Source organism: Neofelis nebulosa, chromosome 4, assembly GCF_028018385.1.
Source record: "Neofelis nebulosa isolate mNeoNeb1 chromosome 4, mNeoNeb1.pri, whole genome shotgun sequence".
Taxonomy (NCBI): Eukaryota; Metazoa; Chordata; class Mammalia; order Carnivora; family Felidae; genus Neofelis; species Neofelis nebulosa.
Window position 1 is genome coordinate 156660729 of NC_080785.1, and position 16163 is coordinate 156676891.

At 57.5% G+C, this 16163-nt stretch overlaps 1 protein-coding gene across 25 annotated transcripts in view; it reads right to left on the reverse strand.

The window, feature by feature from the left end:
- MAST3 (microtubule associated serine/threonine kinase 3) overlaps positions 1-16163 on the reverse strand; it is a 37173-nt gene extending 21010 nt beyond the window's left edge. For 13 of the 25 annotated variants that reach the window (XM_058727450.1, XM_058727449.1, XM_058727441.1 and 10 more), the window contains exons 1-3: positions 16066-16119; positions 9818-9849; positions 7248-7337 (exon numbers count right to left, since the gene is read on the reverse strand). In XM_058727450.1, coding sequence (XP_058583433.1) covers positions 7248-7337; positions 9818-9849; positions 16066-16104 — 161 coding nt within the window. In that variant the 5' untranslated portion in view covers positions 16105-16119. Of the gene's footprint in view, positions 1-2161; positions 2455-7247; positions 7338-7628; positions 8019-9817; positions 9850-16065 lie in introns of those variants that run through there. The other 12 variants (XM_058727462.1, XM_058727454.1, XM_058727460.1 and 9 more) reach the window with 5 other exon arrangements.

Consider the following 16163-nt stretch of genomic DNA (forward strand, 5'->3'; position numbering starts at 1 on the left):
CCACTCCTTCGCTGACGCCATGCCCCGGCCGGGAGCACTGGCAAATAAGGCAGAGAGTGCAGAGGACCTCGGAGCTCACTGGTGAACTGAGGCAGGTTCCCATTCCATTCCACGCACCCCTTCTCAGGCTCGCTGCCCCAATCTCTTGGCGATCTTCCTCCCCACGATCCCCCCAAAATGCCAGTCTGATCCTTATAAAACCCCGAAAATCAGCATCTCGCACATTAGGTCCTGTCCTCCCTGTCCTACCCAACTTTTGCCCGCACGTTTCCCTCCCTCCATCCCCGTTGTCTTCTGGCTTCCAGACCCCCTGGCCCAGGCCACTCCCACGCTTGCCCAGCCTCTCCCACGTGTGCCCCGGCCCCGGCCCCCGCCCTGGCAGAGGGAAATTGAGAGCGAACCGTCTCCCCACCTTCCCCGGTGCTTGCTCGACAAGTGCAGCAGCCCACATACTCTGAGCCGCCAACGCAGCTCAGTGGCGCAGGGAGGGAGAGAGAAACCTCAGGGCCTTACAGGGCCAGGAATGGTGTCCCAGGCAGAAGGCACAGAGCAGGCTAAGACATGGGAGAGCAGGGTCAGCCGCCGACCCAGGCAACAAGACAGGCAGGGAGGAGGGATCCAGCCCGTCGACGACATCATGTGCACCTGCCCTTCTGAGCTTCTTTCCCCATCTGTACACCCTGCAAGGTGCTGGGAAGACCTGATGAACTACGTCCACAGTGTTCAGCTCTGGGCCCAGCACTGGGTCGATGGCCGTGGGCACGTATATGGTCATCTTTCTCCCCACAACTCCTGCAGGGTCTAGTGCACGCAGTGGGAGGGCAGGCAATGCCTCCCCGGTGAATTGAGTCACCCTTTGCCAATCCCAACAAACCCGGAGGTGAGAGACACCAGTTGCACCCACTTCCCAGCCTAGGAAACTGAGGCCACGGATGTCAACAGCCGCAAGGAACTGTCCTGTAGTCTGATGTACAGAAGCAAAAGTGAAACCCACGGGTTCCTGCAAGACTTCCTGCCAACAACCCCCCCACACACACACACCCCCATACCCCCCCCCCCCGTCTCACATCCTCTCCCAGCCCTCATCTGGGTCCTCAGCTCCATGCTGCACCCCAATGCATCATTTATCACTAACAGCTGCCTTTGGGAAAAACACTTGGCCACCTCCCTCTCGCTCTCAGGCGGGGCCTTCTTGAAAAGAAAACACAGCCATATTTGAGGTCTCAAAGGGGAACCGGGCATCATTTGTGCACTTCCCGAGCAACTGTCTAGTGTCAACTATTTGCTCAGCCCTCTCTGGAGAAGACCCAGGACGCTGAGAAGCTCTGCCTAGCCATTCAATAAACACCCAAGTGGGACAACACAGAGTGAGAATACGACAGAAAACGCTGGCCTGAGGCCAGTTTCCTGTACCCGATCCCTAAGGTGCCCTTAAGCCCTCTGTAGCTCCACAGGATTTGGGAGAAGCGTCTAAGCCCTGAACCTAGCATTCCAGGTCCTTCAGCAGCTGGTCTCAGTGCCTAGCCCTCTAGGAACGCCCCAACCCAGCACCAGTGAAACATCTAAGAACAGAGAGGTTAAGGAACTGCCTAAGGTCACACAGCCAGGCAGTGGCTGGGCAGGAATTTGAACCCAAGTCCTGTAAAGTCCACAGCCCTTACCTGGCCTTTTCTTTTCAGAAGAGGAAACAGACTCCAAGAGAAGCCAGGCTTCGCTGGAGGCTAAACCCAGTATTTTACCCCCGTGACCCGGCTCCTGACACACCACCTGCATGCCAGCCTCGTGCGGTAAATATCTGCTTCTGAAACAATATTTCCGCTAACTGAGCCCCGGGGCCAGAGTAGCCTCAGTTTTTCCAAGAAGCTCCTCCCCAGGTCTCCCAGGCCTAGAGACCCGGGTTCGAATCCTGACTCGGTCCCAAGTCCCTTCTGCCTGTGTTACCACCTTAACTATGACCCCAGCGGGCAGACACCCCACTCCGGGGTAACGACGGGCGAAACGAGGGTATCTGGGGTCCTAGAGGATACCTCGATCCCAAAGCGTCCCCCCCTGCCCCCTACCGCCGCACACAGTGGCCCACGCCACGCCGCCGGGATATACTTCTGGCAACTCGTGTTTGCTTGGCCGGCCGCCGCGCCTTTGCCCGCACGGTGCCCCCTACCTCTTGGAGCGCTGCAGCAGCGCGCCCTTGGCAAGGCGGCTCCGGTGGCCTGGCGCAGCCACCGCCGTCCAGTAGCTGGGGTCGGACATGCTGCTTCTCTTTGTGCCGCCGCCGCCGCCCGAGACCCGGGAGGCGCGGGGGCGCAGCGGCGGCGGCGGCGGGGCACGAACCTCCGCGGCGGGATTGGCCCCAGGAGCCCCGCGGAGCGGGGTAGGGGGTGCGCGCCGCGGGGCTGGGGTTAGGGGGCGAGGAGGAAGCGCGCGCCCCGGAACGCGGCCGGGAACCCGCCCAGGCGAGCGCGGGGGCGGGGCCTCGCGGGGCGGAGCGAGCGACGCGGAAGCGAGGCTGGTGGACCCGCGTGCCGGCTTAGTGGGCTGGGCGTTGCCAGGGCCGCGGGCGGAGGGGCGGGACGTTGCCAGGGCTGCGGGCGGCGGGGGCGGGGCGTTGGCGCCTGTTAGGTGAGGCGGTGGAACGTAGCCCCCTTCCCTCAAAACGTCAATCTGTTCACGTCTCCTTTTCCCCCTCTCCCCGCCGCGCGAACCCCTTCTGAGCGTGGCACTTGAGACCTATCCGAGGGCCTGGCCTGGCTCATGCTACCGTGCCCACGGTGGCTCCACTTCTTGGAATGTCCTTCCTGCCTGGCAAAATCCAGCGTCCCCTCTTCCAGGAAACCTTTTCTCGTCTGTCTGGCTCTGTCTTCTCGGGCTTGGGCTCCCTGAGGCCCCGGCATCTCTCAGCACTGGACTGGCAGAAAGGACGTGTTTCGCAAACGGAAATCAGGGCATCTGACATGCTTTGCCTGTCTATGGTGACGGAAAGGCCATCAACTTGGCTACCCGACTCAGGGGATGCCTGATTTAACTTCTGAGGCCTGTCTTCTCAAGTGTAGAATGGGAGGGAAATTGGGCTGATAGGATGGTTACATGAGTTAGACGTAAGGTGGCACCCACAATAGTGCCCGATAAATGTGTGATAAATGTTATTAGCATCAGGCTAACTTCCGGGCCTCTGTTTCTCCCTCTACAGATGTCCCCTCAGGAAAATGGAATGGAATCGGAGGCACAGAAAGTTCTGGGAATGCAGTACCTGTTCACCATAGAAATAGGAACGTCTGACACAGGAGGTAGTGAATTAATGCTTCTTCCTCTCATGACCGTCCCAGAAGTCAGGGACAGTGTCACCCTGAGGGTGGCCTCTTCACAGATCACACGATGCTTTGGGAACCAACCCAGACGCTGAAGCCCAGACCCCATATCTGAGAAGTCATGGATAGGGGCCCCCGCCTGGTGTGTAACCCTAACTCCCCCCAACCTTCTTGCCACCAATTTTGCTTCTCAGGTTTCTCAAGAGACTCCCCATCCTGCCTTGGCCATGGCCACACACCCTCAGGTTGCTACTGGGTTTGTCCTCCTATGCTCTCCAGGTCCCCTGGGCCTGGGTCTCAAACACCCCTCGCTGGTCATTCACTCACACAACATTTACTGAGTAACTACTGTGTTCCTGACCCTGTGCTAAACCCTGAGTACCCTGCCCTCAGAGGCCCCAAGTCTGGTAGGGGAAGCAGACAGTAAAGAGCAAACGACTCAATGATCAAGATAATTTCAAACACCATAGTCAAGGAAGGAAAAGAACAGAGGTAACAAATGGCAAAGGGCGACTTTAGCCAGGAGACCTCTCTGAGGAGGTGACACATTGAGAAGGAAGAGGGGCCAGCCATGGGAAGTGTTCCCAACAGAGGGCACAACTTGTGCAAAAGCCCTGAGACCAGACTGAGGGGAAGAGGCCAGCAGGACTTAACATGTAAATGTTGCAGGAAGAGTGCAGTTGTAGCGGGAGAAGCAATGGGGAGCCATGGAGGATGTGTGAGCAGGGAAGGGGCATGGTCTGAATTGTTTGTCAATTCCGCCCCCCCCCCCCCCCCCCCCCGTCTTCCATGGGGAACAGGAGCTGTCAGGGGCAGAAATGCAGGTGGCAGAAGGTTAGTGAGAGGCTGTAACAGGGTCTGGGAGGACGACACTGAGGCCCGGGCCAGGGTGAGGCTGTGGGGAAAAGTGGGGAGATTCCAGACCTGGTTTGAGGCCAGTGCACGGGCCCTGCTGAGGGGCCAGATGTGGACGTAAAGAGGGAGGTGGTCGCTTATGACCCTGAGATATCCAGCGTGAGCCACAGGCCAGGGACAGAGCTTCCTGCGTGGGGGCATACAAGATCCCACAGGTCTGGGGACCCAAGTCACCATATGCTGACATACTGTGCCCACAAACCCTCCCCACCATGTGTGCTTCTGCACAGTTAGTAAAGGAATTACCCGTCAATCCCAGCTGTGGTGGCACCCTATAGTGCTTCCGTGCCCCCCATTACACCCACTGCGCTGGCATCCCCAGCAGCCACTTCTCCCACGCCCATCTGGCCTCAGTTTCCTCCTCTGCAGAACAATGCTGCAGCTGACAATCCAGAATGCCTGTGGCCGTGGCAAAGGCCTCCCGTGAAAGGCTGACTAAGCCCCCGATGTCTGGCGTCAGCCCCCTGCCCACCAGATCACGTCCCTCCCCAACTCACCCACCCTCCGTGCCTCCTCAGTGCTTTTACAGCAAAACCACACTTCTGGGTGAATCCCTCTCCTAGGTCTCAGAGCCTAACCCTGTCCGTAACTCGGGATCTGCCTCCCTCTGCTTGTGCTAAGTGACTATGTAAATGGCAAAGCCCCAGTGAGCGTACAGAACCCTACCCTCAACCCCTCCGTGGTCTGACCACCCCAGCCCTTCCCACCTGCCCATGCACTGTCCACACCCCTCCCAGCTCTATACGCTGTATGGTTCTTAGTTCCCTGGATAGAAAAATACAAATTCTTCCTGTCCCTGACATTCAAGGCCCCAGAGGGAACATTCTTCTGACGGTGCTTTTTATTGCCCCCTTGTCCATGAGGGCCGAATTCACGACCTTGAGTTCACGACCTTCTTCGATTACCTCCTGCTCACCACCACAGGCAGAGCCCTCCCACCTCCTTCCCATTTGTCCATGCCATAAGCATTAACTGAGCACCTGCTGTATACCAGGCCCCGCCCTAGAATAGAGAGGACAGATCCAGCTCTGGCCCTCAAGGGGCTCCCAAACCTCTGGGTGAGAAAAATAACCTAAGAATCACACAAGAAAACATGGAAATCACACCCATAATGCAGTCTCAGTGAGGGAAATGGACAGGCATAATGGATGTATCTGGGGCTTGGGAGGCCCTGAATGGGGGCTGTGTTCAGAAAAAGCTTCCTTTCTGAGGGCTTGATAGAGACGTGACAAACAAAGAAAGGAGGAAATGGAGCTCTGGGCAGAGGAGTAGCAAATGCAAAGGCCCTGAGGCTGGACCAGCTTATATTCTGGCAGCCCAGAAAGCCTCATGGCTAGAGTATAGTGAGCCAGGTGGGGAGATAGGTGACAGGGAGACAAGAGGTGGCAGGGGCCAGACTCATGGGGACTTGGAGGCTGAGAGAACAAACGTGGGCTTATTCCTAGGGTACTTGGAGCAGGGGAGGCAGGGACCCATTTCCTTGCCTGGCCCAAGGTGATGGGGCTCTGCTGCCCTCTGGTGGCGGGTGAGGAGGCTTTTCTGCTCAGAGCCCCAAACGCTCTGCCGCTGTTGTTCACTTGGTGGTTGAGGCCAAGCGGTCGGTGTCAGATTTGGCCTGACACTCTTTCCCAGGGTACCTCTGCACAACATACTCTGATGTCCTGGGTTTCCTCCTCCCCTAAATGGGGGGTACAGCAGTCCCCACTGGATACCCCGACCTGGTCTAGGCCCCACCATTTTCTACCCAGATGTTATCCTAGCCACCTCCCTTCCTATCACTTGTCCTCGGCAGACCTTTCTTCCCCCAAGGCAGCCACAGAAGCTTTTCAATTCTTGGTCCTGCCTCAGGACCTTGGCACGTACAGTTCCCATTGCCTGGTACCTCTCTTCCCCTAGCTCTGCCTAGACCTTGGCTAAAACACCACCTCCCCCAAGGGGTCACCGTCCGAATGGCTCTTGTTTGTCTCCTCACTTGTTCACTGCCCACCTCCAGAGATCTGACTGAGAGGCCCATGAGGGAAGGATTACGTTAATCTTGTTCACAGCTATGCCCTTAGCATCTGGCTCACAGTAGGTACCTACTTAATGAAGGGAACTGTCTGTTGCCCAGCACCCAGTGAGGGCTCCAAATTGTTCTCTCTTCTCCCCACGAAAGGTCTATGGAAAGAATCTAATCAGTTCGTTCATACTGAAGTATAAATGATTGATGGGCCATTGAATTCCAGACATGACTGACTCACACATCTGTCACCTCCCTGAACTTTTCCCAAGCCGTGCGAAGAGCCCACGACAACCCTGATCTTCCCTCCTATAGAGGGGGCAAGACCCTGAGACGCGCCAGTCACAGAGGCTGCCTCAAACCCTCAACAGACTCTGGTAGCCAAACTGGCCCTGATGCTTGGTCCTCAGACGTACTGAACCAGGAGAAGTGGCGTCTCCTCTCAGCCTCAGTTTCCTCAGCTGAGAAATGGGGTCAGGAAGGGCGCCTCCCTCTCGGCTTGTGCAGGAAACAGAAGGTATTTGGTACAGAGCTGGCACTCAGTCAAGCTGGTTCTTTCCTCCTGACGCCACTTTGCCTGGTACAGTGCGTGGGGCTCTAACGGTGAACTCTCAGCTTTGTGTGTGTGTGTGTGTGTGTGTGTGTGTGTGTGTGTGTCTACATTCAGAGGGAGGAGCTTTCTGGCCAGCTGAGCTGGGTGTGGGGAGGGTCCTGGAGGTCACAGGCTGGAAGGCAAGGCTGATTCAGCAGGGAGGGCCCAGAGCAGGCTGGGAACCCAGCATCTGCTAGCCTCACCTTGGCCACCTGTCGGATGGAGGACCTGTTGGCTATGGTTGAAAATGGAATTTCCCCCATCCAGGCCCTAATGTGGATAGTAGTTTCATTTTATGGAGGGGTAAACTGAGGCCCAGAGAGGTGATGTCACCAGCCCACAGTACCTTGGTGAGGAAGCTGGGTCTGGGTGGCTTCCAAGGTTCTGGGGTGCCAGGGCAATGTCCGAGCCCCGCCCCCCGAGTGCTGTCACTTACCTCCAGGGATGCAGGCCCAGTGAGGGGCTGCAAGGGCTGCAGGGGCTGCTGGGGCTCAGCAAAGATGGGCTCTGGCTGCTCGGAGACAGACTGTAAAGAAAGAGGCCGGGGACGGTGAACCTGGTGGTGGCCCCTGCGTGTGGCCGAATCCGAATTCGGACCAGGACTTAGGTTCCTTTAGGGAGAAGGAGCCCCCAAGGCCCGGGATTCTGGGTCTCGCCAAGGCCGCGGGGGTGGGGCCTGACCGATGACCCGGGAGGGCTCCCCGGAGGCGGCGGTCTGACTCTGGGCGACTTAAAAAGAGACGCGGGGGGAAGGGCGGTTGTCTGTCTGCCTCTCTTCCTCCCTCCCCATTTCCCCCCTTCTTCGCCAAGCACTCACTCGAGGGTCAGCGCCGGGATGTGAAGCTTGTCCCTGCGAGACTTCATGCTGAGGCCGGGGTTGCGTCTACGCGGCTGGGTGCCAAAGCCCTCTTTGTGGCCCCCCAACCCCTGATGGTGGCGCGATCGGACAGACCCACAGACGCGGACGTGGGGACAGCACGCCTGGCGGGCGCGACGGACGCGGCGGCGCGGAGGCCGGGCCGCCGGGGGCGCGGGGGGCGGGCTCTCTCCGCCTCGGGGCGGGGCTCGGGCCCCGCACCTGCGCGCAGGCCCAGCCCAGCAGGAAAAGTAAGTCGGGCTGCGGGAGGCTGGAGTGGCAGGTGTCACCCCCTCCCGGAGAGAGGGACGCCGAGGCTGCCGGGTCTCGAGCCCCAGGGCTGCGCGGCCGAAAAGGAAGGGCGGTCACTGCCTCCTCGATTGGCATTATTGCTCCATCGCCTGGCCCCACCCCTTCCCGGCCGGGTCTCTGCCCTCGCCCCACCCCTCCCCGGGAGGTGCGGGGGTGGGGGGGGGGTTGTCTCTGGGACCCCGGATCTGAGCGCGTCCTGCCCCTATTCCCCCACCGCCTGCCGTTCAGCACAGCCCCTCGCGGCGGGTCTCAGCATCCCCACGCACATCAGAGGCCGGTCCACGCCTCCAGGCCTTTGCTTCGCTGGGGTCCCTGTCTGGAGCGTCGTCCCCCTCACCCACATCCCAGTTCGGTCCCATGGGCCCCTCTTCGGCGGAGCCGTCCCTACACAAGAACCCATGGCGCCCCGAGTCCCACCCTCCCTTTTGCCCAGCCCAGTTCCCAAGACTCTGGGGTTGTGTCTGGCTATGGCCCCCCCTCGACACCCCACTTAGACCCGGTCAAGAACGCGGTAGGTAGCAGAAAGCAGACAGCTCTCAGGGAGTCTTTGTCCTCGTTCTGCCCCGTGGCCCAGGACTTTGTCCTCCGTGGTTCTGACTGATTCCGGTCCACCACCCCGCCGCGAGCCTGGGCAAAGGCCAGGGACAGTGCCCGCCTTCCGGTCAATGCCGGAGCCCCGCCCCTACGGGCCCCTCAGGCTCCTCCCCACCAGCTGCACATCCCCAGTCCATCAAGAACGTGTGGTCAGGGCTTGGGGGCCAGTCTGACCCCATCCCCACCATCAGATTTCAAACTCTCATCCAAACCCCAGGACCTCCCTCCTCTCTCCCTTCACCTCCCCTGTGCTCTCTTCACTCCAGCTACTGCCGTCTCCATGATGTTCTTTCAATGCCAAGCTGGTTTGCACCCCAGGACCTTTGCTCATGCTGTTCCCTCTAACTGGAATGCTCTTCCCCTCAGACTTTCCCTCTTGCCTCTTCTTCCTCTTCTAGATCTAGGCTCAAACGTTACCTTCTCCAACAGGGCTAAATCCCATCCCCCCTCCCCCGCAGCTCCTCTCTTTAATTTCTCCCCTGCAGTACATCTCTTCACCATAACTCTCCCCAAGAGAGTGTGAGCTCCATGGGCAGGGTCCAGCATCGATTTGTCTCTGTGTCCCCCCCCCCCCTGCCTGGAACAGGGCCTGATACACAGTAGGCACCCCAAAAAAGTTTGTTAAGTGGGTAATTTCACTGCCGGGCAAGAGAATTCCCATCCCTCAGGCAAACACCGCCCCCAAAGAGCGGGTGTCTACACTCACACACCTCCGGACCACTAGCACAAGGCAAAACCCTCCCTGTCCTGGGCTGTGCTTTCCCGTCTGTAAACCAGCAAAGACACCACACAAAACGGTCTGTGAGCTCTGGGATCCGAAAATGCCAGCCTACAGAAAAATGCTAATGTGACCCTGAAGGATACAATTTTCTACCTGTGTTCCCTGACAGTGAGCTCCCCGTCATGGGAGACATGCAAGCCGGCTCCAGGATACTTGGCTGGAATCCTCTGATTTGGACTCTAGATGCTAGACAAGGGTTCCTTTTCCAACCTGGATGCCCTTGTCCCAGCTGTGCAACCCTACAGCGCTTCAACCTCCACATTTGCAAACTGGTGTGGGCCCCCAGCTTGTGCGGGCCAAATGAAGCACTTCCAAAGCACTTTGCAAACACCAGGGGAAAGGATCAAGGTGAGCAGCTTTGTTGTAATTATCAAATAAATTCACAGTCTGGAGGCTGCCGCTGAAATCTCTGTGCCCAGGACCGTTGGGTCCAGCCCAGCCCACTGGCCTTAGGTGAACTCACCCACGTCCCCGGCGTGGCAGGCTCAGCTCCTTCTGAAATGAGAGGAAACAGGGGTCATTCCCAAGGAGACAGGCCCTTCACATCCCCGGCCCTCCACCCACCTCACCCCGAAGGTGGCCCCTCGCTCACCCAGCTCCAGCCAATGCCTCCTTTCTGCTGCCCCATATTCTGGGTTCTGCCCTGCCTCAGAGCCTTTGCACCAGCTGTGTCTTCTGCCAAGACTGCCTTCCCTCCCCTCTGGTGCTAGTCAATTGCACATCATCCCTCAGCTCAGGGACTGAAAGCCCTCCAGACTCCCAATCACCTCCCTGCCTAGCTCAAGCCCTCCTTGTACTAAAAATAACTTCATTATTTTATTTGATTTTAAAGTGTATTTATTTATTTTGAGAGAGAGAGGGAGCCAGAGTGGGGGAGGGGCAGAGAGACAGAGAGAGAGAGGAGACAGAGAGGAGAGAGAGAGAATCCCACGCAGGCTCAGCACTGTCAGCGCAGAACCCGATGCAGGGCTCGAACTCACAAGAACATCGAGATCATGACCTGAGCTGAAATCAAGAGTCGAACGCTTAACCGACTGAGCCACCCAGGCGCCCCATAACTTCATTATTTTAAATAACAAATTAGTTATATTTGTAAAGAAGTATGTCAATAGTGGCTAAATAGTAACAATTGTTCGAGGAAAGGGAGATTCTTGGCTCGTCCTCACTCTGCCCCCTCCCAGATCTGAAAGTCACTTCTGCAAAGCTTATGTGGATTTGTGTCTTGGGAACCGATGGGGGGTGGGGGCACTAATCAGTGACTCCCTTTTGAAGACCCTTTTAGAACTCAGCAAGCTGACTGCACCAACCCTGGGTGCCCTCGCCATATGCAGGGCAAAAAGCCGTGCACTTGGGGTTCATGGTGACTCCAGAGTCCATCCTCAAATGTAGCTCACCCGAGAAGGTTCCTAAATTCTCAAAAGGCCATGTCACGCAAGTTTAGAATCTAGGGATACTCAGACCTGGGTCCAGATCTATTTATTATCTGTTCTTGCCTGGCTGTGGGACCTTGAGCAAGTAACTTGCACAATTCGTGCTTTGATTTTCCCACCTATAAGGTGGAGGGTAACATCAGGAGGGTCCCAGGGTAGTGATGATCAGCCATTATTATCGTGGCTGTTGTGCGTTGTGTTATTGTTGAGCTCAGCAAGGGCCGAGGTGGACTATCGTAATACCCAATAAATTTTACTGAGCCACCTAATACATACAGACCAGGAGCAAGGGCCGTTTTTCAGGCTGGGAAACTGAGGCGCAGAGGGAAGCCAGCTGCCCATGTCTCTTGGCAAGGAGAAGGAAGGGAATCCAGGTCTCTGGACATCCCCCCCCCCCCCCGCTCCCCCCCCTCCCCCCAAACACACACGCCAGGGCGGTCCTGTGGAGGACAGACACATGACTATTTTTACCTAGGTGGGCTCTCCGGACTGCCCACATCCAGAGCGGGGCGTTCACCATGGCAACCACTGACGTCATCAGCCCCCACAGCCAATTCAAGGGGGCTGGAAGCTGCCCGGTGCAGGACGGGGCTGGGAGAGGTTGGCTGGGTCCCCCAGCAGGGGAAGAGGAGGGTCCAAGAGGAGGGGTGTCACCCCGAGGCCTGACCCCAGCTACCCTGAGCCCACAAAACCAGGCGGTTCAAGGCGGGAAGAGGCTGACCTGCCATCCCGTGGTGTTTCTGTCTGCCTGAATACCTCTGGGAATGGAGAGCTCACTATCGTTCAGGGCAATTGATCACAGTCATAGGAACCACCACCACCATTAAGGCCTCCTGCTGCCCCCTCCAATTGTTACGGGGTCTTATGCCAGCTTACCCCTCTCCTCTAACCCGTGAAACAGCGAGGAGCTGGCATCTGAACCCAGGACTTACTTGCTCCGGCACCCCCTCCTCCATCCCAACCATTTCCTTCCAAAGCCCTGGCCGTCCTGGGTTCCCAGTCTGACTCCCCATCATCTGAGCTGTGTGACCCCCGCCAAACAATTTCACATCAGTTTCTTCATTTGGAAAGCCTCCCGGTTCCATAGGGTCCTGGGAGGAATCAAGAAAAAAGCTAAGAGCCCGGCACTGGAGAGGCTTCGATAAATCAGTGCCAAGACAATGATTTTGTGAGGTTAATAATAACCACCAATTTAACCACAAATTTTAATTTGCTTCCAAAATACAAAAAGATGTAAAGTGGCAGAGAGAAGCGAGGGAAGGTCGGCAGCCCCCTGCAAAGGCTCTGTGGAAAGCTGGGACCACATGGAATTCTCCCGGCACCGCCCCCGGACCCTCTGCTCCCAGAGCCATCTGCTTCCGCCTTCAGCCCCCTCTTTGCCGGCTGTTCTCAAGGAGTGACTCCCGCATAGACCAGAGTAGGTGGGGGCCCGATCCCTTGGAACTGCCCTTTAAAGATAATATTTACGGCAACCTCTTCGGTTCTTGGCTGGGCTGGGCAATGCTGCCTCCCAGCCAGAAGCCTCAGCTCCATCCTGAGGAACCCCCCGGGGCATGGACACCCCCACAACTGGAGGCACTGGGGAGACCCAGGGGGAGAGAAGGGGCTGGAGGTGGGGGGAGCCAAGAGGCTTCCTGGGTGGGGGGTGGTCAGGCTGGTGGGAATCTGTGCGGTGGGGGTAGGACTCAGGCCGGCTGGCACCAAGCCCCACGGGAAGTTGGCAACTGCAGTGAAGGGAGAGAGAAGTCAGCAGGGACCACAGAGCACCAGCCTGAGGGCTTTTTGGAGAAGAGTAAGCTGAACTGGGCCACGAGGATGCAGGTTGGACCTTCCAGGGAATGCCTCCAGCAGCAGCAGAGACAAAGTTCAGATAGATACAAGTTCTGGCCACCTTCACTGCCCCTGGATTTGGAGATCTGGTGTTTTAAAAGTCTGTGGTTCATGGGGCGCCTGGGTGGTTCAGTCGGTTTAGCATCCGGCTCTCGATTTCAGCTCAGGTCATGATCTCACGGTTCATGAGTTCGAGCCCCGAGTCGGGCTCTGTTGCTGACAGTGTGGAACCTGCTTGGGATATTCTCTCTCTCTCTCTCTGTCTCTCTCTCTCTCTAAAGAAATAAATAAAAACTTAAAAATAAAAAAAAAAAAGAAGCATGGCTTGTGAAGCAAAGGCCCAAGTGGGAGATGATAAAAAAATAACGATAGAGGGGCGCCTGGGTGGCTCAGTCGGTTAAGCGGCCGACTTCGGCTCAGGTCATGATCTCGCGGTCCGTGCGTTCGAGCCCCGCGTCAGGCTCTGGGCTGATGGCTCAGAGCCTGGAGCCTGTTTCGGATTCTGTGTCTCCCTCTCTCTCTGACCCTCCCCCGTTCATGCTCTGTCTCTCTCTGTCTCCAAAATAAATAATGTAAAAAAAAATAACGATAGAATAATAAGAATAGTAGTCGTAGCAATAACAATGCGAGGAGTGGAGCTCACGTTAACCGGCACCCATAAATGCTGCACAGAAGACTGAGCTTAACCCAAAGCGGGAAGGCCCAGTTCCCAGCTCTTCCTCTGACCCAGCGCAAACTGGGGGTCCAAGGGCCAGACCAGTTCCTGCTTACCACCTCCCAGCACACTGCCCCAGTCAGATTAGCCAGCCTTCCCACGGATATGGTCTGTACTAGCCAGTCCGCAACTGACTTGAGTCCCCTCCACTTCCTCAAGCTTTCATGAATCGACTCTTTGACCTTTGGAAGGGTCAGCCTCCAGAGTATCTGATTGGCTCTGACCAGGAGGCTGCTACCTGCTTGGCTGGGGGTGCTCCTGGGCCCATTAACAAAGCTCCGAGTTAAGGTACCGGGTAGCTTATGCCCCAAACCCAGGCCCTCCACGTTTTTGCATCTTCAGAAGCCAGACTGGTTAGCATTCCAAATCTCTTAATTTCCCTCTCTGATCCTCAGTCTCCCTCTCCGAAAAAATGAGGCTAATAATAGCACTGACCTCTTGTGCTGTTAGGAGAATTAAATGCACACACGGTGCTTCGCATTTGTGGGTGCCCGTTACTGTGAGACATGATTTATATTTCTACTATTATTATTTTTTTTAAGTTTTTAAAAATGTTTATTTATTTATTTTCAGGGTGGGGGGAGAGGGGGAGACAGAGAGGGAGAGAGAGAATCCCAAGCAGGCTCCACACTCCGTGCTGAGCCCAACACTGGGCTCAACCTCATGATTGTGAGTGAGATCATGACCTGAGCCAAAATCGAGAGTCAGATGCTGAACTGACTGAGCCACCCGGGCAGCTCTATACTATAACTAATTTTTTATTATTTTCACGGCCTCCTATTTGGTTATTTACTCCAGGTACCTTCCTGGCCTCTGGCCCCCTCTGTGGCCCCCACCTGCTCCAGAGGAGTCTTTCAAAGCCTTCAGGTCTGATAGTGTTCCTCCCTTCCACCGGCACTTTTCATAGCTCCCAATCACCTTAGGGAGAAAATCTAACCTCTTCAAAATCGGCACTGGAACGCCCTGAAGCAGAGGGTCCTAGTTTCCCCACGCAACATATATACATGCTTCTGGGCCTTTGCATGTGCTGTGCCCTCCACCCAGAATTCCCTCACTCATCTGGGCAACCTCTACTTGTCCCTCTGCCCCCACAGAGCAAGAGGGCGAGCCAGACCTGCCTGGGTTCGAAGCCTGACTCTGTCACCTACGTGCTGTGACACCTGGGCAGGGGCTAGGCTTCTCTGAGCCTCAGTTTCCCCTTTTGTAGCATGGGACTCGTCATCAGGGAGCGGGTGCCTCTTCCCCATGAAACAGGCCCCCACTTCTTGACGTCAGCAGCGCCCCCATTCGCCTACCCGAAGGCAGTTTCTCTATTTTAAGAGGCCGCGGGCGGGGCTCGCGTCTAACTGGGGCTCGGGGCGGGGCCTGTCCCCCCACAACACCCCACCGCTCACCGCCCCCTCCCCTACGCCCAGGCCCCTCGCTGTTGCCTCTGGCCTCGGACTTTCCCCTTGCGGCCCCCGCCCCCGCCACGCCTGGGGGTGGGGGCGCTTCTGCCTTTCATCTCTGCCCCTGCCCTCCCGGACCCCACCCCCACCCCGTCCTTCCAAGGTTCTAGCTTCCCTCAGACTCTCTTATTTCCCCATGCACCCCCCCCCCGCCCCCCTGCCCCTGCCCTGCCACCCGCGCTGCTTCCTCTGTTCCAAGACCACCCAGCAACGCTTGGGTCAGGCGCCTTCTCCAAGAGTGCCTGAGCGTCCCACATTGCAGCTGACAACTCCCTGGGGTCACTGCTGCTCAGGCGTCCATACCCCCCAACAGGCTAGGAGACCCAGGAGAGCGGTTTCAGAGGGTGAACACCCCGCCGCCTCTCCAGCAGGCACTCAAGAAATGTTTGTTGGGTAAATGATGAATCCCAGGTTCCCGACAGGCAACCCGGTGGCTCCTTAAGGGTGTGGTCTACGCCTCGGCTAGATCATCTTAATTCCCTTTGCACAGAGATGGGGAAACTGAGGCCCAGAAAAGTCAAAGGAGTCGCCCATCGGGGTCCCGTGGCCCCTGCGTGGGTTCGAACTCTCACGCACAAACTCAGGGCCAGAGGTCAGAAAAGGAGGGCCCTTACAGCCAATGGGGAAACTGAGATCCGGATAAGCAAAAGTGTCTCCTGCCCTCGACACCCCTCCCCCCCCTCCCCCCTGCCCGCCCGGCCCCCCGCAAGCCAGTTTGCAGTGCTTTCCGCAACAGAGAGCCAGTTAAGGCTGCCGGATTGAACCTCTGTCGGGCGACCTCGAGTTTGTGACTTTTCCAGACCCGAGCCTCAGTTTCCCTGTCTGACAAATGGGCGCCCGGACAGCCCCAACCTCCTTGGCTCACCTTAGGGGTGAGCTGAGGCTGAGGCGCGGTGGCGCAGCGAAGGCACGAGGCAGGTAATGATCCACATTAATTAATAAGAATATGTCACTAGTAAAAAGATTAACACGACGAGGACCATATGGTGAGCGCTCAAAGGCTGCTGTTGCTCATATTATTAGAGCAGCTGGTGGGAAGGGGCCCAACCCTCAGCCCCCGTCTCCCACGCTAGCGCTTGGAGCCTCAGTTTCTCCATCTGTCAAACCAAACGGAGTATATATCCCCTTCCCATCAGGCGAAAAGCACTTTGAAAAGCGGGCAGAAGGAGCGATCGGAGCGCGCGCCCCGCTCTCCGCCTCAGTTTCCCTGGACGCCGAAACCTCGCCCCTGGCACCCAAGCCAGGTGCACTCGGCCGCGCCCTCCGCCCGCCCACGCAGGGGCCTCACCTGGAGCCCTCGGCGCCGCAGGAGGCTCGGCTCGTCCATGGCCCGCTAGTCCGCGCCGCCTGGCCCGCCCCCGGCCCCGCCCCAGCCTGCCAAGCCCC